A 23,962-nucleotide genomic window follows, 5' to 3' on the forward strand; every position below is an offset into this window, starting at 1 on the left:
CTGATGAGGGGACAATGAGGCTGGCCCAGAGAACCCCTCTAGAACCCCCAGCAGCAACTCGATCCTAGCTGACAAACAAGGATCTCAGAAGACAGCCTGACACTACTTTCTAGTGTGCCATAGGTCCCACCCTGACCATCAGTGCCCACTCTTACCTGTCTCCTCAGGGATATCATTTCCTAGCGTGCTAGGCTCAGCCACAATAGGGGGCTTGGTTGGGCTGCCTTCTTCTGTGCTGCCAGTGCTAGAACAGGTGGTAGGCTTCGTTTCTCCAGGTAGTTGTGGCCCACATTCCGGAACAGGGCTGTGTGCTTCCACACAAACGCCTGACTGGGACACACGGGCAGGAGAGCACTGATGGGGCTTGAGTAAGTCGGGCTCAGCTTCTGGCAAGGGCTCCTCCAGAATCAAGGGAGGCTGAGTACATTCATGTGGCTGAAGAGCCTCTTCTGACACATTCTCCCCAATCCTGATGCTTGCCTCTGACACATGACCATGGACGTTCCAACGTGGTCGAGAAGGAGCCACATCTGACACATTCTCCCCAACCTTAATGCTGGCATCTGACACATGTCCGTGGATGTTCCAACGTGGCCGAGAAGGAGTCACATCTGATACATTTTCCCCAACCTTGATGCTGGCATCTGACACATGTCCGTGGATGTTCCAACGTGGCCGAGAAGGAGTCATATCCGATACATTCTCCCCAACCTTGATGCTGGCATCTGACACATGTCCGTGGATGTTCCAACGTGGCCGAGAAGGAGTCACATCTGATACATTCTCCCCAACCTTAATGCTTGCTTCTGAAACATGTCCATGGACATTCCACCGTGGCCGAGAAATAGCCACATCTGACACATTCTCCCCAACCCTGATGCTGGCATCTGACACATGACCATGAATGTTCCATCGTGGCCGAGAAGGAATCACATCTGATACATTCTCACCTACCTTGATGCTGGCATCTGACACATGTCCATGGACATTCCACCGTGGCCTACGCGAAGTCACTTCGGACACATTCTCCCCAACTCCAATGCTGGCCTCTGACACATGTTCATGGATGTTCCACTGTGACCGAGGAAAAGCCACGTCTGACATATAGTCCCCCTGCTTGATGCTGGCATCTGACACACATGTGGAAATGCTCCTAAGTTGCTGGCAGGGAGCCATTCCAGAAGCAAGTCTCTCTGTGGGGACAGCACTCCCTGACATATGTTCAAGGAGCTGCCCCACAGGCTGGGAGCTCTCATCCTCAGGAGTGTCCTGCTTGAGTGGATGTGGGCAAGGCAAAGTCTCCTGCGTGTCATGGACACATGAATCGAGTTTTGTGGGCATGTCCCCCAGTAGATGCTGCTTTTCACTCTCCAAACTATTTTGGACATGCTGGAAGGGTCCTGGTAAAGAGGAGGTGGCCAAAGTTGGCCTCAGAACGGTATTGAAATCATACTCTGACTGGGCAGGCTGGAGCCCAGCTGCTGTGAGTGCTGGCCCTGGAGTTATAGGGGGTAGGTCTGAACTGATGGTCTGCAGTGCCACCTCTAAGAAGGGAGAACCAATGTTATCCATAGGCTGTTCAGTCCCAGGGCCCATGGGCAGAAAGTCTGTAATGTTGAGATCAGTAGAGAACGGCCCAGCTCCCTCTGCCTGTCCAGCCCCAGAGTTATCAGCTCCCTCTGCTGCAGACTTGTGGGTTGATGGTGTTGATGCACCCGGTAGACTTAGACAATCCCAACGCTGTTCTGTGGACCCCAGATCACTGCTATGGCCTTCATCTGCATGCTCAGTACCCAGAGATGTGACCTGAAACACAGGACATATTGAATTCCTCCAGTCACTTAACCCTGTCTCCCAGGTGAGCTCAGTGACCAACACCTACTAAGTGCTGAGGGACATAGGACAACCAGGCCAGAGCATCTAACTCAGAGTCCCAGCAGGGCTTCCAAGATCCTGCTAGAGCCTATTACCTGAGAGCACGTGCTTGGGAACACACTTGGCAGCTTCTGGGGCTGGTGAGCCTCCACGTCGCTCAGCATCTCCTGAAATTCAAGCCCACAGAAAAGACACAGTAGCTCTGTAGTGACCAGCAGGCGGGCACACACCACAGCCTGCATACAGTACCCCTCACCCATCACAGATGCCACTGGCCCTGCTGCCCACTCACTCTTCAGGTTTGGCTGGAAGCCTGAGCCTCAGCAAGTACCATCTGTGTCCTTATACAACAGGACGGCATGAGTACATAACTGTGTGCAAGAGCTGGCAGCTGACACCACTGCAATACCTGAATGCGCTTCTGGTCGTCTAGGAGAAAACGAAGCCGTGCGCTTTCCAGCCGATGTCTCTGGATTCTCCACAGAGCCTTCTGTTCTCGACGAGCTGCCTCTGCAGACAACTTGCTATAATGGTCAACCAGCGCCTGCCTGAAGCCACATGCAGAGGACATGGTCACCACCACCACTCTGCACCATCTGGTGGGCATACTCGGGCTAAGATGGCTCTCCAGGTAGGCTCCCTCCCAAGACTTCTGTTCTCCATCTTCCCCACAACAGACTGGGCTCTCAGGGTGGCCTTGTTGCCCACCACACTTATAGGCTCCAATGGACAGATGCCCCCAGGGACTTGGCACTGCTGTTGGACAAATTGCCAGAAGAAAAATGTACATGGCCAGAAATAAGAGAATAAGCAGGTGGCTGGGGATCAGCCTAACGAACCAGGCCACATTTTCTTTACTGCACAGTAGACCTCTTCCCATCTGCATGTTCAAACCCAAGAGAACTGGAGACTGGCAAAAAGAACAAAATCAATGAAAACCCAGGGATTCCAAGCCTCCTACTACTGGGCATTGAGGCACAATGCATCATCTCCAGTTTGGCTGGCACAAGTCAGGAACATGGCCTCTATGTCTGGTTTTCCTCTTATGTGAACAGAGTATCTACCCACATGTGTGTGTATGCACAGAGCACATGCAAGAGGCAAACCCCTCATTTGCCCTGTAAACAGTATCTAAGCTGGAACAGCTGAGCTTAAGGGCACCAAAGACTATGTAGCCAGTCCCTTCTATAAACACCTTCCACTGAAATAATGAGCCAGTTTCCAGGACAGACTAATGACCCAAAGAGGAAACAGACACAAGAACTATGCTAGATTAATGGCCCATTGCTCTGTTGGGCCAGAAACAAGTTTGAATTAAAAAAAATAAATAAATAACATCCAACGGAGAGGACTTTGGACTTCCCATAGGGTAGGGAACCCTGACTGCTCTTTGGCCTGGAGAATTAGGGGGAGGAGGAGTAGGGGAAGGAGAGGGGAGGGAAGTGGGAGGAGGTGGAAATTTTTAATAAAAAAAAAAATTTAAAAAAAGAAAATAATTGATTATTTAAAAAAAAACAGCCCAGCATGGTGGCAAATGCCTTTAATTCCAGCCTCAGCAAGCAGATCTCTGTGAGTTCGAGGCCAGCATGGTCTACAAAGTGAATTTCAGGACAGTCAGGGCTGTTACACAGAGAAACCCTGTCCAAAAACAAACAGCCACAAAAGGTGTAGTGGCATACACCTATAACCACAGCACTAGGAAGGCTGAGACAGAAGGACTAGAAATTTACAGCCAGCTGGCTACACAGCAAGATCCTGGAGACGTGGTTCAATGGTAGCGCTTACTTGTATGCACAAGGCCAAAAGTTAGCTCCACAGCACCACAAAATAAATAATATTAATGAACAGTCAGGACAGCAAATACATAATATGTGTGCTGGGGCTGGACCCCAGAGCATAGCCTAAGGGCTCTAACCCCTTTTCCCAGGAGAACATCCTGATCCAGCAGACTTACTAGTCTTTCTGTCTTGATATAGGCACAGCCGGGCAGTGGTGGCACACACCTTTATCGGAGGCGGGCGGATCTCTGTGAGTTCGAGGCCAACCTGGTCTACAAGACCTAGTTCCAGGACAGGTTCCAAAGCTACAGAGAGACCCTGTCTCAAGAAAAGAAAGAAAGGAAGGAAGGAAGGAAGGAAGGAAAGAAGGAAGGAAGGAAGGAAGAGAAAACAGCCAAATAACAAGTAAGGAATGTTGCTCACTAGTAGACCACTTGCCTAGCAACATTGGGACCTTGGAATTGATCCCTAGCATCAAAAAAACCAAAGACAACGTAAAATAACCATCATTAGTTTGTACTAAATCAGCACTGTGGAACCTGCTGCCACACAGCCCTACCTGGCCTTTCTCTCCAGTTCTTCTTCCAGGGCCTTTAGCCTCTTCTCCCGGTCACGGAGCTCACGAGCATAGCTGAAATCATCATCTAGCTCCTCTTGTTTAGCCGCCAGGCGTCGCTACACAACACAGACAGCCTCATTTACTAAGGCAAAGATTCCAGGAGTCAGAACCACCCAGAACCCAGACCACCCACCTCTTGATCCTTTAGAAACTGTTCCTTCAGCCGCTGAAACTGCTCTCGCTTCCTGGTGTCCACAGCCATCTGTTCTGACATCTGTCGGTCTTGGAGAGAAGGTGAGAGGCATATGCAATTGTGAAGAGCCCAGCAGGAAACCCAGCAGAGTGGAGGAAAGGTCTGGAACTGCACTCACCACTCAGCTCAGTTAGGATCCTAGATGCTGCTTCCCGGGCATGGACAATTAGTTCTTGTTTTGCAATTTCCATACGCAATTCCTAAAAGACAATAAGCAAAACATATTAGTGCCCTGTCCCTTCTCCTAGGACAGAGTGGAAAGAACACTACCCTAGTTCTCCAAAACAACCTGCTGCTGGCCACTGTTAAGAAATGCCCTTCCCAACCTACACAGAATGTTAGCAGGTGATGCCTCACCCAAGGCTGGAAAGACAGGGAGGCCTCCCCTTGCAGCAGCGAATAGGAAGTGACTATGTACCCAGAGATAAGTGAAGGGCTGATGGGGCAGTGCCGCACTGAGTCTGTCTTTGCCTGGTTTCTCCTGCTGCCCATTAGATCGGCACTGGCCAGTCACTAATGTCTTGTCCTAGAGTACACTGGAGAATTGTGGTGCTGCTTCCAGGAGCACACCCATTATTTGTAAAGACTACTGAAGTGGAGGAACTTTAGGCCTTGCTGTGTTCTGAAACACATTGCCCATGATGTGTATGTCTGTGGGAAGACCATCAACCTGCTGAAGCTCTGTTGTCCCCGGGTGAGAGGGTCCTGCTAGCTGGTCGGGGGCTTGTGTCCAGGTGGGCAGTCAGGTCTTTCTAGGGACTGTGTCTGATTTAGATTTAGATTTTCCAAATGGAGCCACCCATGTGGGTAAAACCTGGAATGCAGACAAGGTTACCCAGACTTGGAAACAAAAATAAAAAGGCCAAGGCCCTGTTCTGAATACCTGTCACCAAGCACCCTGGGTGTCCCCACAAAAATATACTACCAGGACAGAGACACCAGAAAGAGCCACTCTGCCTTACATGCCCCATGCCCAGTACTTCTTCTTGCCCCTGAATCTGCCTGGCTGTCCCCTACTACCCATTAGGTACCAGGCGAGAAGTTGTTGAGCCTGGCACTGGCTCACCACTGGGGTGGGAGCTCCATAAGCCCAGAACCCCAGGAAGTGAAGGGAAGCACAGAGAAAGCCAAACTCCCACAGCCAAGTACCTTTTCCTCCTTGCTGATAGAGCTGTGACGGGCGACACTCTCCATTCGCCCAACATAGACGGCACAGTCCTTCTCAATCTCCTTCAACTCCTCAAGAGAGAAAATCACTGAGATGCGAGGGACAGGGACATCAGACCAACAGAGGTAGTGCTGCCAAAGAGGAAGGGCGTCAGTGAGTACATGGCCAAGGCTGGGAACAAAAGCCAATCACTGCTTCACAACTGGGTTTGCGGCAACGTATGTAGATAGCCATTTCCCTGAAAAGTCCACTCCTAAATCTGGGGGCAGCTGAAACCCTTGATGACTCCACAGAGCAAATACCCCAAAATGGAGACACCATGGATGGGGCCATCAGCATCAGCAGAAGTGGAATCAGAAGCCGAGGAGCACTGTGGGATCTCATCTCACACACAGAGGACTGTGGCAGCCAACACACTAGCACCCACCAGTCAGACACAGTTCCTAGACAGACCTGACCGCCCACCTGGACACAAGCCCCCTACCAGCTAGCAGGACCCTCTCACCCGGGGACAACAGAGCTTCAGCAGGTTGATGGTCTTCCCACAGACATACACATCATGGGCGATGTGTTTCAGGAACACAGGAACACAGTCCTCCACCTCTTTGGAAATGAGCACGTAGCCATGGGTCCAGTAAAACTTATCTGGACAGAACATGGACAGAACAGGATGATCTGCAGTTACAACGGCCCTGACCCCAGGCAGAGGACACAGCCTAGCAGCCAGTGGCTACTTACCTCTGAAGCTGAGGTATTCATGGTTAACCTGGATCATGAACTCCCTATAAACATCTCTGAAGACTCCACTGTACACCCAATCATGGATGAACCTGTGGGATAATGGGACATGGCGGGGAGGGCGGAGCTAGTCAGGCGTGGGTGGCAGGTGGGTGTAACAAATAGGCAGGATCATCAGCTGAGTGTGGCCAGTCCACAGAGTGAAATGGGACACTGTCGGTGGATGCTGCCAGCTTTGGGTATGGTATCCTGCCTAGTACACCCATTTATCCAGAGTGCTTCCACATGGACCCCAACACTCAGTGGATCTTGGACAATAGGAAACTCAAATACATACTTGGTCTGAGTGTAGCCTTCCCCCATGCACTGCAGGGAGACCAGGCATGGCCAGTGCAGGGCACCCACCGTGTGTAGGGCTCACAGCTGGTCTTCAGGAGAGACAGCAGCACAGGATAGTGCTCATTACTACAATTATCCAGTGCCTCCTGGTAGAGGTAGGACAGGAGCTTCACGCCCTGCAAACAGGGAGAAGAAGCAGGATGGTGTACAACCACTGCAGCATACAGCACACTGCCTGTCTAGGCAATATGACTAGCAGACCACACACCACAATGGACAAGAAGGCACAACTCAAGGGAAGCATACAAGCTCACATGTAGGAAAAGGAAGGATGACTCACGGTGGGGAACACAGCCCTGGTCTCTCCACTGGTCACCAGGGATACAGTGCCAACACCACAAAGCTCAGCCAAGTACCTAGACACAGAAACTGGATCAGATCAGATGACAGGAGCACAGGGTCCCAAGGACCAGATCAGACCAAGTAAGCTAAATATTCATTTCCCCCTAAGCAACTGGTCTACACAGGCTTTAAAAACTACTTGTACCCACAACAACCAGATCTAAGCACCCTGTTGGACCCCTGCCCAGCACTGTTTCCTGTGCTGTCCTCCCAGATGGCATTAACACATCCACACTGGGTGTCCCCACATCATCCCTACCTTGACTCCCTAACTCCCTCTTATGATAGGTTTCCACCTTGTCTGACGAGGACGAGCACCGACCCCCTCATGAACACTCACCCCCTCTACCCCACTGTAGTCTGTGTTCCATATGACCCCCACTCACAACAGGACCCATTCATAGCGTCCAGATCCCAGGCTCTACTGTCCCAACTCCTGCTGCCTCGAACATGTCCACCTCCCATACTATCTGCCAGCAGACACATTATAATGCACATAGTAACCAGCTGTGCACCGACTGTTCAGACAGTCAAGGACTAATCCCCTGGCCCCCATGCCAGGGAGCAGATCTGGCTCTCCACAACCCTGAAAGCCCCACATCTGCTCCTGAGGGCCATGCGAGGCCACTGTGCTGAGGTTCACCTGAGTTGCCGGCCCAGTTTCTTGAAGAGAAAGCCAATGGTGAGGAGACTCAGGGTAGGCGGAGTGGAGAGAACACAGGCCCGGTAATACTGCAAGTATCTCCTAATGCCGCTGGTGAAGGCCTGTGGGCAAGGAGTGGAAGGAGGGCAGCTGGGACACAAAGGCAGTCATGCATTCAGGACTTGAAAGGACACCCCCAAGCTGGAAACAAGGCCCCTGGTGGCCCCATTTTCCAAGCAGTGGGCATTTATGGCTTAAGCCCGGCCAGGAGGAAGATCATGACTAGAAGACATAGGTTAGGAATAGGATCTGGCCGGGCAGTGGTGTTGCACAACTTTAATCCCAGAACTTGGGAGGCAGAGGCAGGAGGATCTCTGTGAGTTCGAGACCAGCCTGGTCTACAAGAGCTAGTTCCAGGACTGGCTCCAAAGCTGCAGAGAAACCCTGTCTCAAAAAAAAAAGAAAAGAAAAGAAAAAAAAGGAATAGGATCTGCCGCAGATGCGGTTTTGCCCCCTTTGCATCGCACTAAGACAGGGTCAGCCTGGAACAAACCCTGTACATCTACCTTGGCCTGTCTTGCCTACATGCCAGGAAAACAGGAACCACAGCCTCACCTCCCACCGCCCACGGATTGTCTTTTCAGACTGATTCTATAGCACCTGCAGCCTCTTAGGGATTCCACTCACTGTTCTGCATGGAAGGTCTTTCCCATGCATCTCCAAACACACCCCTGAAAACTAATGTGGGGTAGTTCCTTTGCCTGCTGATTTTACCCGTGTGGCCCAGCTCCTCCTAGGCTGCATCCTGCCCCCACCACTCCCTGACAAGTGCCCATGTTTTCTGCAAAACACTCTGCTAACCTGCACACCTGTCCTCACCTGCCCTGGCTATCAGGATTCTCTAAGATTCTACCAGCTTGCAAGTTGGTTGCAAGTCTTTCAATAAACAGAAAATCCTGGGTGTCTCAAGAATCAGTTCATTAGAACAGGAAATCCACCTTGCCACACACCATACAAAACACTGGGGCCTGTGTGGAACAGGTGGTTTATACCTGGCTTACATGCCTCTCATAGCACTTGGTCCTTGCCCTCACAGTCCCTAAATGTTCACACCTGCCTCCCTCTACGCCTTTGCCCAAATACAGCTGACACGGGGTTCCAGTGAAGTAAAACAATGTGAAGACACCCAGCTTCTTAAGTTTGGATTGAGGGGTTCTCAACCCATAATTCTGAACTCTTGATTCTTTTGTGAAGGTAGCATGGTTCTCACAAAGGCATACCTGGAACACAAGGCCCCTGCTGCACAAGGAGCCTACTACAGGTTGTAGAGAGAAATGGCTCAGGCGTGTGTAGTAGGTTCCATACTCCGCCACCTCTGAAAGGATGCTGCTGATGCTCTCAGGAGATGCACCTGACACATGGACGCCCAGCTCCACTACAAAGGCTTGAGTTTGCTACAGAGCAGAGAGAAGGAGTTACAGAGGCCAGACATCAAGACCCTATGTGATACCATTTCTTTCCACTCAAAGTTCCCCAAATCCAAGACACACAAACAGAAAGTTCTGAAAACAAAATGCAAGCCACGGAGCTGGAGAGATGGCTCAGGAGTTAAAGAACTTGTATGTACTGTTCTTGCAGAGGACCTGAGTTTGGTTCTCAGCACTCACGCTGGGTAGCTCATAAGGAAATCCAGCACTCTCTTCTGGTCTCCACAGGCACCTGTGCTCACATGTACATACTGACACAGAAACACACAACCCAGGTGTGGTGGTATATACATCTAATCCCAGCACTTCAGAAGTAGAACCAGTTAGATCTCTGTGAACTTCAGGCCAGCATGGTCTACACAGTAAGTTCCAGGATACAGAAAAACCCGGTTTCAACAACAACAACAAAAAACCCAACAATTGCAACTGTTGTAAGAAAGAATCTGGGTGAGTGATATGGCTCAGCAGATGTACTGGCTAGTTTTTATGTCAAGCTGGCACAAGCTAAAGTCACTTTTGAAGAGGGAACCTCAACTGAGAAAACATCCCCATCTGATTGGCCTGTGGGCAAGCCTGTGGCGCATCTTCTTAATTGATGACTGATGTGGGGGGGCCCAAGTCACTGAGGGCAGTGGCACCCCTGGGCAGGTGGCCTGGATGGTATAAGAAAGTAGGCTGAGGAGGCCATGAGAACAAGCTAGTGAGCAGCACCTTCCATGGCTTCTGCTTCAGTTCCTACCTCCAGGTTCCTGCCCTGACTTCCCTCAGTGATAGACTATGTTACCTGGAAGCCAAATAAACTCTTTCCTCTCCAAGTTGCTTTTGGTAATGGTGTTTCATCACAGCAATAGGAAACCTAATTAAAACAGCAGGTGAAGTGCTGGCCACCAAGACTGACCTACCCGAGCTTTATCACCAGTACTCAAACGGTGAAAGGAAAGATCCAGCTCCTAAAAGCTGTCCTCTGGCCTCACATGTACACATAGCACATGTCTCTGCCCTCTGCCCCCCAACGAAATAAATGTAATTAAAAAAAAAAACAAAAAAAAACCTCTGGGCTGGTACAGCTCAGTGGTAGAGCAGCTGACTAGCATGTGCCAGGCCCTCGGTTCCCTCCCTAGGAACACACACACACTTAAATAAAAATGATTGTATGTCAACAAATTAGATAGCCCAGATCAAACGCAAAATTTCTTAGAAACATAAATTAACAAAACTGACTCCAGAAAATAGAAATCTACCTACCTATAAGAGATTGAACACTGAGTCTGCAGACACAGCCTCCTAATAGGGCACACCAGTAAATTCTGTGTCATATGTGCTTTGATAGTTCAAGAAAAAAAAACAGGGCTGGAGAGGCTCCTGTTAGGAGTTAAAAGCACCAATGGTTTTGCAGAGCACCTGGATTAGGTTCCCAGCACCCACACGGCAGCTCACCACCCCTCCCCCTGTAACTTCAGTTCCAGTGCAATCCTTTTTTTTTGGGGGATGGGGGGGTGGAGGGCTTTGTTTTGGTTTGGTTTTGGTTTATTTGTTTTTTTGAGACAGGATTTCTCTGCGTAGTTTTGGAGCCTGTCCTGGAACTAACTCTGTAGACCAGGTTGGCCTCAGACTCACAGAAATACACCTGTCTCTGTCTCCTGAGTTCTGGGATTAAAGGCGTACTCTCTCCTGTCCTCCATAGGCACTGGGTACACATGCGCATACATACATCCAGGCAGGAAACTCATACACATTAAACACACACACACACACACACACACAAATCTTTTTTTGTTTGTTTGTTTTTTGGTTTGGTTTTGTTTTGTTTTGTTTTCAAGATAGGGCTTCTCTGTGGTACCCTGACTGTCCTGGAACTCACTCTGTAAACCAGGCTGACTGCAGACTCACAAGAGATTTGCTTGCCTCTGCCTCCCGAGTGCTGAGATTAAAGGCATATGCTACCACATCTAACTGTAAGTCACCACTCTTAAAAATTCAAACAGAATGCCTGTTTTGTTTTACAGTATTGGGGATTGAACGCAGGGCCTCTCACATGCTAGGCAAGAATTCCAACACTGATTTATATACCAATCTAACTTGTGGCTATCTTTAGTCAGCCCACAGAGCTGGCCCTCCCTGCCACTCATGGCACTGGACCTCAACCTACCCCTGAGCATGCCCAAGAGAGCACAGGTTATTTGATACAAGGTTGAGCCTGGTAGCCATGAGCCCGTCTCACCTGACACAGAGAAAATGTAGCAGAAACAACGCCCAGCAGAACATTCAGTGAGTCTTTCACCAGCTCGCTTTCCTCCACCAGCACAGGCTTGGGGGTCTGTAGTAGACCCCCACTGAGGGCCTGTAGCTCCCCATGGCAGAGCCTGCAGAATCTGTCAAAGGCATCCCTCCCTGCCTCGGTGAGGTAGGGCTCCTCTCGGTGACCAGGAGGGCTGTGAGGAAGACAGAAGAGAAGGGGATGAACAGATGGGGCAGCATGGACCTTAATGCCAGGTCTGCTTTCCCAGGCTGCAATAGAGTTTCTCAGGCAAATGCCCTGAGGTCCCAAAAGCAGCACCCAGTCATGACTCACATAGTGTATTGTTCTTGTGTGTTGTGTATGTATGGCATATGTATGTTTTATTATTTTATTTTGTGTGTGTGTGTGGGTGTTTTGCTTTGCACTTACATCTGTGTACTACATGCATGTCTGGTACATACTGAGGCCAGAAGAGGGTGACAGATCCCCCGGAAACAGAATTACAGATGTTTGTGAACCACCATGTGGGTGCTAGGAATTGAACCCAGGTCCTCTACAAGAACAAATTCTCTTCACTGCTGAGCCAACTCTCCAGCCCCATTATTTTATTAATTTTATGTATGGGTGTTTTGCCTACATGTATGTCTGTATACCACATGCATGCAGTGTCTGCAGAGGCCAGAAGAGGGTGCAGAGCCCCTGGAATTAAAGTGACAGACAGCCAGGATGGTAACCCATGCCTTGAATCCCCGCACTCAAAAGGCAGAGGCAGGAGGAGCATGAGTTCCAGAACAACTAGGGCTACACAGAGAAACCTTGTCTCAAAAAAGCAAGAAAAATTTAAATTAAAGAAAAGTTACAGACAGTTGTGGGTTGGTCCTAGGAATTGAACCCAGGTCTTCTGGAAGAACAGATGCTGTCATTAACTTCTGAGCCATGTCTCCAGCACCCACCCCCAAATTTTTAAAACATAAAAATTAATTGCAGCAATGTCAGACATGGTGGTTCTTGCCTGTAATTCCAGAATTTAGAAGTCTGAGACAGGATGATCAAGAGTTCAGGGCCAATTTCAGCTACATTGTAAGTTAAAGGCCAATGTTGAGCATGTGAGACCCTACATTTTAAAAAGCACTAGTGTAAAAACTTAATTAAAAACAAAATGTTTGCTATAAGATTGTGTCTTTCAGGAATTTCAGAAACTACATCCATAAATTCTTACCAGCACAATGCGACTGCAAAAAAACAATTTACTCAAGACACTAAGGTAGAAAGACTTGAGTTCTTATCTAGCTTAGGTTACATAAAAGGTCCTATCAAAAAGAGAGAGAGAGAGAGAGAGAGAATGCACATGCAAACAAGCAACATAAGCTACTAGCTGGGCTCTGCAACTTTCATATACTACATGCCCTCAGCATTCTACAACACTGTAGACCCTCAGCATTCTACAACACTGTAGACCCTCAGCATTCTACAGCACTGTAGATCTCAGCATTGTACAACACTGTAGACCCTCAGCATTGTACAGCACTGTAGACCCTCAGCATACTGCATACCCTTCTAGCACACTACATGTCTTCCACAGTGCACATTCTGCATGGGGTTTCCTGTTTGTTTTTCAAAAGATGTATTTTACTTTCAGTGTGAGTGTGTGTGTGTGTCTGTGTGTATGTGTGTGAGTGAGAGAGAGAGAGAGAGAGAGAGAGAGAGAGAGAGAAAGTGTGTGTTCAAGGCCACCCTGTGCTATATAGTGAAACTTTGTCCCTCACAAACAAACTGCCCATGGGAAACCTTTTTAAATAATGTTTCTTGATTTCTTTTAAGATTTCTTTTTATTTTATATGCATGAGTGCTTGGCTAAATGTATCTGTGTACCACATGCATGCCTCATACCTTCATAGGCCAGCAAAGGACATCAGATCCCCTTCTGACAGTTGCTACAAACAGTTGTTAGCTGTCATGCAGGTGCTGGGAATCAAATCTGGGTCCATTGAAAGAACAGCCTGTACTCTTAGCCACTAAGCCATTTCTCCAGCCCCACTTCTTGATTTCTATATGAATAACCTCTGGGCATGCCACATAATTCCGGAGCCTGTAAATGATCAAATCGGTATTTCCATTCTGTAGCCTACACACCGGTAGTGTTCTTCATCCTATGACCCTACGTTAAAGTTCCTTAGATGACAGGGACAGAGATGCAAATGTATATATAGTACCAGTTACTTGAGAGGCTGAGGTAAGAAGAATCCTTGAGCTCAGGAATCTAAGGCTAGCCTGAGTAATACAGCAAGACCCTGTCTCAAACATCATGACTTTGGGAATACAGTCCTCCATGCAGGTAACACTGCCTGAGTGCTACTTTGTGCTGGAGCTCTCTGGCCAATCCTGTGCTTCAGAGACCTCCAAAAGGATGAAGTGTGTTCACAATGGATAACAAATGAGCTAAGTGACCGTGTCTCCCAAACAACAACCCAGCTAACAGATGAAATAGCACTAATAATGTTTACAAAGAAAGCAGTGGGCTATAAAGTCAATTTCTCAACATGTAAGGGGTTGGTAGAATTGCTGTGTACAAACAAGACAGGACCAAAACCCTAGTGTGAAGTTACAGGACAGAGAAGTCACTAAAAGGCAAGACACTATCAACACCATAGCAGAGAGCTTGAGGGATCCAAAAGCGCCATTATGATCACATCTAGAGAAGTTCCTCACATAGGAGCAGTGCCCTGCACACAGAAAGGCTTTATTACTCCCCATCATGTGTTCCTCTCAGGGACCCCAAGGGAACCGGAGGCCACATCAGATGGCACACGGCTCCTCCAGCCCTGACTCTTTACTTCACGGCTCCCCTGCTGTTTTCTCAGACTGAGTAGCAAAAAGCATGAACAGGGCTCCATGACAAATGTCTGTGAAGTATATGTCCTCAATTCTCATTCTGAGTGTTTCCAAAGTGTACCAACTCAGACCAGGAAAGGAACTGAAGGAAAAGACCCATGGACCCAGATATATACAGAGTATGTGGCTACAGATTAGCCAATGCTAGCCACCCAGGGAAAGGCTGTTATGGCTGATGCTTCTACCAAAAGAAGGCACCACACCCATAGCTTCTACTCATGTAATAAGTTTCTTGGAGCATCTCCCAGGCACTGACCACACAGCCTGCTAGCTGCCCTAGGACATCTGTCTAGCAGTCCTGCTGGAAAGACAGACTGTGTAAGTATGGTCTGCAGAGTTAACGCCACTGAGGTGGAGGGGTGGGGAGCTCTTTCCCCTCCTCATATCTCACCTCATAGGATTCAGACACCATTGTACACTAGCTTACCTGAAATGTCAGCCCCTTCATCTCAACACCGATGTTTCTACAAACAACTGCCTGGGGTTTCAAAGTAAGCTGTTGACATGGGACAAAAGCACAGTGCATTTAAAGGCAAAGAAAGGGTCACATACCATCCAATGCGCTCCCAGCACCTCCGCTTGCTGGCTTCATATGTGAGCACAGCTTCCCACAGGTCCAAATCCGGGGTCATGCTTGGTTCAGACTGGGAGTCAGGAGTTAAATTGGAAGCTGATTGGAACCCTTCATCTTCCCACTGATCCACAATCTGTGGGACCTGGAGACCACAAGGAAAAGTAGTTCATTATCTCTTTGTGTATGCATTCATCTAAATGTGGCATAACATTCCAGAACTTTATCCTCATCCATTTATTCCCTAGAGGGACAGACCTAGCAAAATATTTTATTTTTTCTCAAGTTCCTATGTACTACACAATGTACTCCTCTACAATGGCATCACGGAAAGAATTAAAGTAATCCACTATTGACTGGAGAGTTGGCTCAGAGGTTAAGAGCACTGGCTGCTCTTCCAGAGGTCCTGAGTTCAATTCCCAGCAACCACATGGTGGCTCACAACCATCTGTAATGAAATCTGGTGACCTCTTCTGGCACACAGGCATAATTGCAGACAGAGCACTGTATACATAATAAATAAACAAATATTTTAAAAAAATAATTCACTATCAATTTCTGTCAGGTGTGGTGGTGCATGCCTGTAATTCCTGCACTCCCAAGGCTGAAGCAGGATTATCAGTTTGTAACCAGACTGGCTGAATGGAAAGATTTACCTAAAACAGAAGGTGTTAATTTTTAATTTCACATAATACATGGCCTCATTTTAGGGAAAAGAGCAAAAAGTCATATGGAAGTCCCAGTACTCTGTAGGATGAGGCAAGATGATCTCCATGAGTTTGAGGCCAGCCTGAGCTATCCTGAAACCCTGTCTTTACTCACCCCACCCCCTCAGCACCCAGGCAAAAACAAAACTATACTAAACCTGGAAAAATGTATGTACACTGAGATTTTGCTGTAGCATCATTTAAACTTGAAAACAGCCTACGTATTTCATAATAAAAAAAAATAACTGAGTAGTAATAGATTGTCTTCTTAACAGAATTTACAAAGTAATAAAATACAAGAGACAAGGACAATTTACTCAATGACTGGCAGGAAAAATCCATATTACAACTGGACAAAAAGCATGCACACCAGGCATTTTTAAAATGTGGTTTCTGCAACTGAAGGACAGGATTTATTTCATTTTAATTAATTTAGTTTAAATTACCAGTAGTAGAGAAGAAAAGTGGCTTAACCTGAGGTAAAAGGTGAACAATCCTGTGTTATTTTTTGATGCAGGTATCCCTGTGCAAGGCCATGCCAGCAAGTCCTCTCCAACACCGCTCCCTCATAACAATCCAGTCACCCGATGCTCTGGACACGAGCTTTCCAGCATTACCATGGCATTGCCCAAACCTCTAGGGATACTGAGGGGAAGAAATACTACCTTAATGGCCAGTCCAGAAAAGTCCGCGCTGTCCGGCACAGGGGGCAGATCCAATCTCACATCCATGTCATATGTGCGGCTGTGCACGAGGGCACCAAAGAGTGAGACCCGGGTGTCTCTCTCAAACCTGTCACCACAAGAGTCACCAATAGAGAAGCGCCCAACGGTGGGCAGGCCAGTGCCTGGGGTAGCCTCCATCACCTGAAGGGCTTCCTGGAACATGTTATGACACAAATACTCCTCTCCAGAGATAAGTGACCGGACGTCCATTTCAAACACACTCAGGTCATAGCAATCATAGCCGCCGTAGGGTACGTTTCTGCCTGCGTGCTTGTTGTTAAAGAAGAAATCCCGTTTTCTCCGCAGCACTTGAGGGGGACCACTCCCTGCCAACTGAACCAAGAGGTGCAGCACTGACTCCACCTCCACAAGAGGACAGCCAGGGGTTGCTTCCAACTTCTCCACAAGCTCCTCCAAACGATCGGCCTCTGGCCCCAAGCCGCCCACCCTCAAATCGAAGGACAGCATGAGGACCTTGTTTTTCACGGGGCGCTTCGCCGAGTCAGGCGGCCGCTGATGAGTCTCCTCTTGAAACAGATTGGCGAAAAGAGCATTGTAGGCTACCCTCTTCAGGCTCAGCTTTGCCCTCTTCCTGTCCACGGGGCGCTGACCCGGGTGGGTCTGGGCGGCCGGTAAGAGAGCCTCGCAGAGGTCATCGAACAACTGGGTGATACTGGCCATAGCTCTTCAGCCCCGGACCACCAAGTGCTAAACTTTGCACCCGGGAGGCACTTCACGCTCCCAAAAACCAGAGCGGCCGCCGGTGGGCCAGGGCCGAAGGGCCGACCGCTTGTCGCTTCACACCTGCGAACCAGGCGTCCGCGCCTCAGGTTTTGCAAAGCAAGAGGCCACACGCCGCGTCCTCCCAGCCTTCAGCCGCCACCCGGCGCTCGTCGTCGAGTCTCAAGGACCCTGACGAGTTTGCCGACCGAATGCGCGCGTCCCATGGCCCGCCAGTAAGCCAAAGTCGGCTGAACTGGGACTCCCGCCGCTATGGCGCCATATCCACGCGACCACAGACACCACCAAGAGACGCGCCGGAATTACGTCACCAACATGGTTTCGGGAGGGGCGGGGCTGCAGCCGCGACTTTCGATCCTAGAAGCTAATGTCAGATACTTGGTGAAACAGATTCAGTAATGGAAGCAGGGGTGTGCGCTCTTTAGAACCGATATTTATTGTAATAGAGGTAGGATGCCTGGGCCGCAGATGGGACGTAGGTCTCCGGCCACGGTTCGCTAGGACCTGAGTGTGCTCTTCTCCGAATAGGAATCGTCCGCCATGAGCGATTTCAAGCGATTGGAGAGCACGGACCTGGTGGAGGAGCTGAAAAAGCATAATTGGCTCGCGCGGTGAGGCTGGCTCCACGTAGCTCTAAAGTAGGGCCGCTCCTCCCCATGTGCCTCACCAGCCACCTGCAGCAACTTCCACCGAGGTTCCAGCTGAGCTTTTAAAAGCATAAGGGCCTGAATCTCCTCTGGGGAGGCCATCAAGAAAGGGCCCAGACTGGGAGGTGCTTCTCCATGCAGTACCTGTGCCAGGGTCCTTGCAAACTGGAGTATGGATTCCTGGCCCAGGGATGGGGGTGGGGGGTCAATGAGACAATGGTTTCTCTTCACCTTCCACCCATACAGCTTATATCCACGGTGCCCAGTTTACCTCCTCCACTACAGCTAGAATTCGGCCTCCTGCTGGGCCCCGAAGCACTGAAGCCAAGAGAGCAGCTTGGGCCTTCTGCAGGCCATGGGCAGGCCCCAGTGCCATCAACACCACGTCAGGCTGGAAGCCATAGGCCAGGGGCAGTACCAGACCCAAGATGCAGCTCAGAAACCCCCCAGTCGTCTGTAGGAACAGAGGCAGAGCCTCAGGCTCTGATCTGGACACTGCTACTGGCTCCTGTAACCACCCTCCAAATCTTAGGTACCCTGGATTGTGAGCAGCAACCCCCAGAAAGACTAGGGGACAGAGAGAACCTCTCCAACCACAACACGAGTCCTCACCTGTGGCAGTGGTGTGGAGATGTGGAACATGGACTCCACGGCTGCCTCCTTGCCCCTGATATTCAGCCATAGAACTCTCCTTTCCAGGAGTGAGCACCATGAATATGTATACATGTCCATGAGACTCTTTCCTGAACTTAATAACTGGGATAGATGAGAGCTTGGGTCTCCAGCAGGGAGGGGACATGCGTGACTGCCAACCTGATATGGCTCTGCTTTCCGGGCATCCACTCTCAAACTGCACCTATGGAAGGCCCCCTCCCCATTCTGTACTGCAGTGTCCCCAGTTAAATGCCTGCTACCTGTTCACATACATGCACAACCCGGGAGATATGTAAGCTGAGAACCATACCCATCATCTGCAAGGTCCAGGGGTCGATCCAGCTGTCCCAGGGCCACACAGAGCAGCCTAAGAAATTGACCCAGGATAGGCTGCACTCACACTGTCCAGTATTCAGCGCCTTTCCCATGCCGTTAGTGGGCATTCCCAGGTCCTCAGAGTCCCAAGTCAACCAAGCAAACTACCTCTGAGCTCCATGGGACAGGCATCGCTGAATGATCACTTCTAAAGTTGCTGCTGTGGCAAGGGCGGCTGTGGCAGCTACGCCATTTCTTACCTATGGAGTAAATAATAGTGACTCTAGAGGCTGACACACACACTCCCTATGGAGCACATTCAGGAGGCAAGGTCAACTCCCAAACCCGGTTAGACAAACCCTTTTGTGCTTCGTTTTGGTCCTGTCCAAATGACTGCTACTGACTGACTTTCCCTACACTACAATATCAAATCACTCCACTTCTAGAAGCAAGATGCCTAAAACTACACTTCAAATTGTTTACTTCCTCTTTGCCAAAGAGCATTGCCTGGGCTCTGCACAAGGTAACATGTCAGCCCGCTGTACATGCCACCACGCTGTCTCCAGCAGCTCCCCTGGCAACCTACCTGCCCATTCAGGATTCCACCTAAGAGACACAGAATCTTCCTCAGTGCGGCAAGACTCTCATCCTGGAACAGAGACTTGTGTAGCCTACGATGGGCAAGCCAGAGGGACACATGAAAACCAAATCTGTATCAGTCGCATTGGCGCAGGCATAGACAGCCCCATCCTCAGACTGCTCGCCTCACCTGGCCCAGGCTTCGGTTTCTTCCCTCGAGGCTGACTCTTCCTGAAGGAGAACTCCAGGAGGTAAGGCCAGAGCAGCACCTGGCACAGCCAAGGCGACCACTGTGCAAATCGGGGGTGTAGGACGGAGATAGACTTCATCCTGGAGGGGGCTCAGTGCATCTTCTGCTGCTTCACATGTAGGGCTCTCAGCAAGCAGAGGCAGAGACTTCCCTTCAGGAGAGTGGGTGCTGGGACCCAGAACTGGTGCCACATCTAAATGGTTCAGAGTCACAGTCACTTCCTAAGCCTAAGGTGGAGGAGCTGCCAGCCCAGGTCCAGGTCATACTGACTTTGCTGGAGGCTTGTCCAGTGAGGGACCTGGGCTGTCTGGACACTGTGGATGGACTCCAGGGCGCTATGGGGGAGAAATAGAATTGTAAAGCTGACTCATGCTTCAGCCCCCCCACCTACTCCAGTCTTCAAACCTCTGACATGGCACCATGAGTCCAAGAAGGGGAGGTGTGGGGTCACCAAGCAGTGTCTGCACCATCATGCACACTGATTGTGATAGGGATTCCAGGTAGTATCCACCCTAGGGAGAGTGTTGAAACAGGACAGAGCAGGGATGTCACTAGTGTGAGTGGCTATACCAGGCAGAGCACCTCACCTTGACTGATCCTCCCCTGGCCTTCGAGCCTCCCCACTGCCCCACACTTACCTCTAGCACAGCACAAATCCGGCCACCAGCCAACACCTGCAGCAGCTGTGTGAGGTGGGCAAAGCACTCGGGTGTGGCTCGCATCTGCCCCTGCAGCGCAGCGAATCATGTATGATAGGAGCCTGGACCCAGGACCCTAGGTTACTTCCCAGCCAGGCTGTGCTCTCACCTCAGGGTCACCGATGGCAGAGTCAAATCCTGCTGAGACCAGCACCAGCTCAGGGTCAAACTACAGGCAGAGTCCAGTGGAAAGGAGCAAAAGAGAGCCATAGCCAGGTGAAGGGGAGGCCCCAGTGCTGTCCATTCACATAACATCAGACTTTCTGAGTCAGCTTCCCCGCTCCCCAAGGTTCATTCATACTCTGGTGGAATAGCATACAAAGCTCCTCCTGCCTTCACAGTGGAACTCTAGGTTAGCCTAGGGTTTCCTGTCCTGGGGGGCACCCATCACACAATCACCTCAAAGGCCAACGGGAGCAGCACATGCAGGAAGGCGGCCAAATAGTCAGCATTTCCCATCCCAACCTGCAGCAAGATCGAAGTGGACATCAGAAGACCAGCCCTATGAACAAGGGCTCCAGGGTCTTCACCCCTGGCAACAGAACTCTGGGGAGAATGTTGCAGGATGCCCTGGATGACATTTGCAAACCCAGAGCTGGGGAGCAGGAGAGGTAGGATGGATGGAGCAGAGAGGGGAACTTGGTACCTGATTCCAGGGCAAATTGACGGTGAAGCCTTGGCCCTGCCCTTGCCCAGTCACATGTGCATCAGACTCTTGAAGGAATGGCCAGAAGCGCCCATGCTCATAGCGGTGCCAGGAGAAATAAAGGACACTGTAGACAATTGGCCAGGTCAGAAGTGAGGTCCTTCAGGAGCTCCACAGCTCTCAAATAACCCTGACTCCTAAAACTTGAATTTTATCCTCAAAGTGGTGCATTGTAGGGAAAGACCATGCTCACACCCCAGCTTACCTGGGGTCATCATCGAAGATGTACTGGATGCCCTGGCCATGGTGGATATCCCAGTCAACAATAAGAATCCTAAATTCAGACCATACTGGAGATCACCTTTGTCACCGTCACGCCAGAAGCCCATCCAGGTGTGGAGGGAGCAAGTAGGAATCTTGGCCACCAACTCCACCTCTGCCAGTTTAGCTTGTGCCCCCCAACACTTACATACCTCTGCAGCCCATATTTCTGCTTGGCATGTTTGGCTGCTATCGCCACATTGTTGAACACACAGAATCCATTGGCAGCTTCCTTCTGACTGTGGTGCCCTGGAGGCCTGAGGTGTAAAATTGGGGTACAGGACATGTCGGGGTCATTCTGTCCCCTCACAGGGTCACACAGGCAATTTGAGGGGGGCAGTTCTCACCTCACCAGGGCAAGCCCATTGTGCACAGTTCCTGTCAGCACAGCATCCACCAGCTGCAGTGCAGCCCCCACAGCTAGCCTGGCACAGTGAAAAGTGTTCTGTGGGGGGGGCCAGAGTGCAATTTAGCCTGCTGCCTGACCTACTTGCCCCAAATTGCAGGTCACCCACTACTGAACAAGACAGGGCCAGGACAATGGCAAGCAAAACACGGCAGGGTATGGTCACAAGCATGAACAAGAAGACATGGCAGATGGGCAAACATGGGTATGAATACGCATAGGCACGTGGACATAAATCTGGATGTGTATGCTGGCTCGCACCGGGTGGAAGTAGACAGCATCAAACTGCTTAGACAGTGCCTGGAGCTCCTCCTTGTCCAAGGTCTGGGTCCTCCGCACCAGGGCTACATATTCTGGACTTCAGGTCAACAGGCGGGCCACCAGTGGGATACAAAGGAAAGGAAGCTGGGATTCCTGGTGGCAACACCTACCCAGCACTCCCCTTATGCCTTTGAGCCCACACCCACGGTAAAACTGAGGGGACACTGGTAGGATCCCCAGCCCAGTCATTGTCTGACCTGTGCACCAGGCCCAACTCTTCCTCTGATGCCTCACAAGCTGTCAAACACAGGCACCTTTGTTGCAGGCCACGCTGCCGCAGGCCATCCAGAGCTGCAGTCAGGCGCTCTGGACACTCAATTTCGCACTCGGGGCTGGAGCAGACAAGGATCTCAGTGTTCAGAGTTTCCTCCCGGCCCCCTACTTCTGTCAAGACACACTTACTCATCCCAGAGCAGCCGGGTGGCTGTCATGTCCTCGTGGTACACAAGTGCTGTACCCATGGCCACACCGTGGTCACTTTGATCCACTCTAGCGTATACACGCCCTCTGCTGGCAGGTGACTGCACTGTCTGGTCTCACCTAAAGGCGCGCACGTAAACAGCCCCTCGCTTGGGACAGAGCCGGGTAGCAGACCGTGGACCTGAGTAAGAACGCACCACTCAAGGGTCAGACCCGGTTGGTAGTCAGAAGCAAACCGCTAGAAACTGAGATAAGCCGGTCCACAGCGTGGCTCCCGACACCTAACTTCCGGCTTCCTCCTTCTCAGACTTGGTCCCGCCCTCAGGCGCGATTAGGGTGGAGTAGACCAGCTGAACTCCCTTCGGTTCCACCAGCATCCCTGGATGTGATCTCGGCTTAGTATTTCGGCAGCGGTACCACCGCCAACAACGTGTGGCACGGAGCCTGCGCCCAGTGTTCCTCCTGAAATGACTGGGAAGACGGGGCTGCTTGTCCTCACGCAATCAGTGCAGCCGCTGCTATGTTCCCTTCTTTCCCCAATATTCTCAAGCCTAAATTCTCCCTGCTTAGACCACAGGGTCAGACATGCCAAGTGTCCGTCACATCCAATTGACCTGCTCCCACAGGTGAAAGGGTGGAAGGAAGGGAGGTGAGCAAGGTGTGTATGCATGCCCGCACAGGAGCTGACCTGAGCTGCATCATGGCCCAGAGTTTCAAAATAGGACTGACAAAAGATCACAGGTGAGAAAGAGGCCACCAGAATGGAAGGATTATGTCGGAGGCCAGGTCAGGAAGGAACCCTGCAGCACAGTACAGGGCCAAGAAGGGCAGAGGGTTCTGAGCATGGAAGGGGGATGAAGCAAGGGGACCATGGACCTGGGGATGAAGGTAAAAGGGCCAGCCAAAGGAACCCACCCTGACCCTGAAATCAGAACCAATGAAAGAAGCCCACCCTGGCTGTGAAATCAGAGCCAGTGAAAGAAATACTTTAGCCTTGAATTCAGAACTAAGTAAATACACCCTGACTCTGAAACCAGTACCAAAGAAACACTCTTTGGCCCTAGAATCGGTCAGTGAAATAAATACGTGTTCATCCTGAAAATAGAGCCAAAAAGTTTTAAAAGGCCAGTGAAAGAAACACAGTTTGGCCTTGAAATCAGCCATCTACCTCTGCACCAGACCAACTAAACTAGCCAATCCCTGAGCAGGGAAAACTAACCAATCCCTCTTCTCCCTGGGAAAACTCCCGCCTAAGAAGCCCTATATAATCTGTGCACCTGTTCAGTTTGCTGCTGCCCTTTTCCACCCTGGCAGAGGCAGCCACTCTCCTGAATTCTTCCCTCCGGATAAATCTCATTGAGTGAGCTTTGGGTGAGACCTTCTTTCGCTGGAGTTGTAACACTTTCACTAGGAAAACCTTCCCCTAGCAGTGCCAAGTTGTTACAACTTCACTGGAGAAGTGGAGCAAGGCTGTAACACTTTTGTTGGGAAACCTTCCCCTAGAGTTGTTACAATCTGGGGCACCAGAACCAAACTGTAACAACTTGGCAGGGGAAGTCCTCTCCTGCAGGGGCAGCAATGTTACATT

The 23,962-nt window shown here is 50.3% G+C and overlaps 2 protein-coding genes across 5 annotated transcripts in view; both read right to left on the reverse strand.

Annotated features, from left to right (window-relative positions):
* Positions 1–17,397, reverse strand: part of Tubgcp6 (tubulin gamma complex component 6) — a 21,923-nt gene extending 4,526 nt beyond the window's left edge. For both annotated transcript variants that reach the window (XR_007234187.3, XM_048444883.3), the window contains exons 1-16: positions 16,317–17,397; positions 14,926–15,089; positions 11,464–11,674; positions 9,036–9,209; positions 7,756–7,877; positions 7,051–7,126; positions 6,777–6,886; positions 6,372–6,463; positions 6,139–6,278; positions 5,615–5,764; positions 4,584–4,665; positions 4,406–4,494; positions 4,213–4,328; positions 2,285–2,423; positions 1,971–2,042; positions 156–1,806 (exon numbers count right to left, since the gene is read on the reverse strand). Coding sequence is in view for 1 of the 2 variants with exons in the window: in XM_048444883.3 (XP_048300840.3) it covers positions 156–1,806; positions 1,971–2,042; positions 2,285–2,423; positions 4,213–4,328; positions 4,406–4,494; positions 4,584–4,665; positions 5,615–5,764; positions 6,139–6,278; positions 6,372–6,463; positions 6,777–6,886; positions 7,051–7,126; positions 7,756–7,877; positions 9,036–9,209; positions 11,464–11,674; positions 14,926–15,089; positions 16,317–17,057 (4,129 nt within the window). In the remaining variant the exon portion in view is untranslated. The remainder of the gene's footprint in view (positions 1–155; positions 1,807–1,970; positions 2,043–2,284; positions 2,424–4,212; positions 4,329–4,405; positions 4,495–4,583; positions 4,666–5,614; positions 5,765–6,138; positions 6,279–6,371; positions 6,464–6,776; positions 6,887–7,050; positions 7,127–7,755; positions 7,878–9,035; positions 9,210–11,463; positions 11,675–14,925; positions 15,090–16,316) is intronic.
* A 133-nt stretch (positions 17,398–17,530) lies between these two features.
* Positions 17,531–22,674, reverse strand: Hdac10 (histone deacetylase 10). 3 transcript variants are annotated; one of them, XM_048444885.3, is made up of 20 exons: positions 22,357–22,674; positions 22,152–22,286; positions 21,895–21,991; positions 21,575–21,672; positions 21,380–21,484; positions 21,172–21,240; positions 20,907–21,033; positions 20,660–20,725; positions 20,370–20,429; positions 20,201–20,290; positions 19,968–20,074; positions 19,833–19,897; positions 19,503–19,743; positions 19,320–19,404; positions 18,902–18,993; positions 18,729–18,785; positions 18,377–18,455; positions 18,036–18,218; positions 17,785–17,944; positions 17,531–17,702 (listed from the first exon to the last, which is right to left on the reverse strand). In XM_048444885.3, the coding sequence occupies exons 1-20, from the start codon at positions 22,413–22,415 to the stop codon at positions 17,668–17,670; spliced, it is 2,010 nt and encodes a 669-aa protein (XP_048300842.3). In that variant the 5' UTR covers positions 22,416–22,674; the 3' UTR covers positions 17,531–17,667. The 3 variants fall into 3 exon arrangements, with proteins under 3 accessions (XP_048300842.3, XP_048300841.3, XP_085534976.2); XM_048444884.3 differs by having other exon boundaries at positions 19,503–19,755; XM_085678850.2 differs by having other exon boundaries at positions 19,503–19,755; positions 22,152–22,360.
* Between the last annotated feature and the right edge of the window lie 1,288 nt (positions 22,675–23,962).

This window comes from Myodes glareolus, chromosome 19 (genome assembly GCF_982192425.1).
Source record: "Myodes glareolus chromosome 19, mMyoGla1.1, whole genome shotgun sequence".
Taxonomy (NCBI): domain Eukaryota; kingdom Metazoa; phylum Chordata; class Mammalia; order Rodentia; family Cricetidae; genus Myodes; species Myodes glareolus.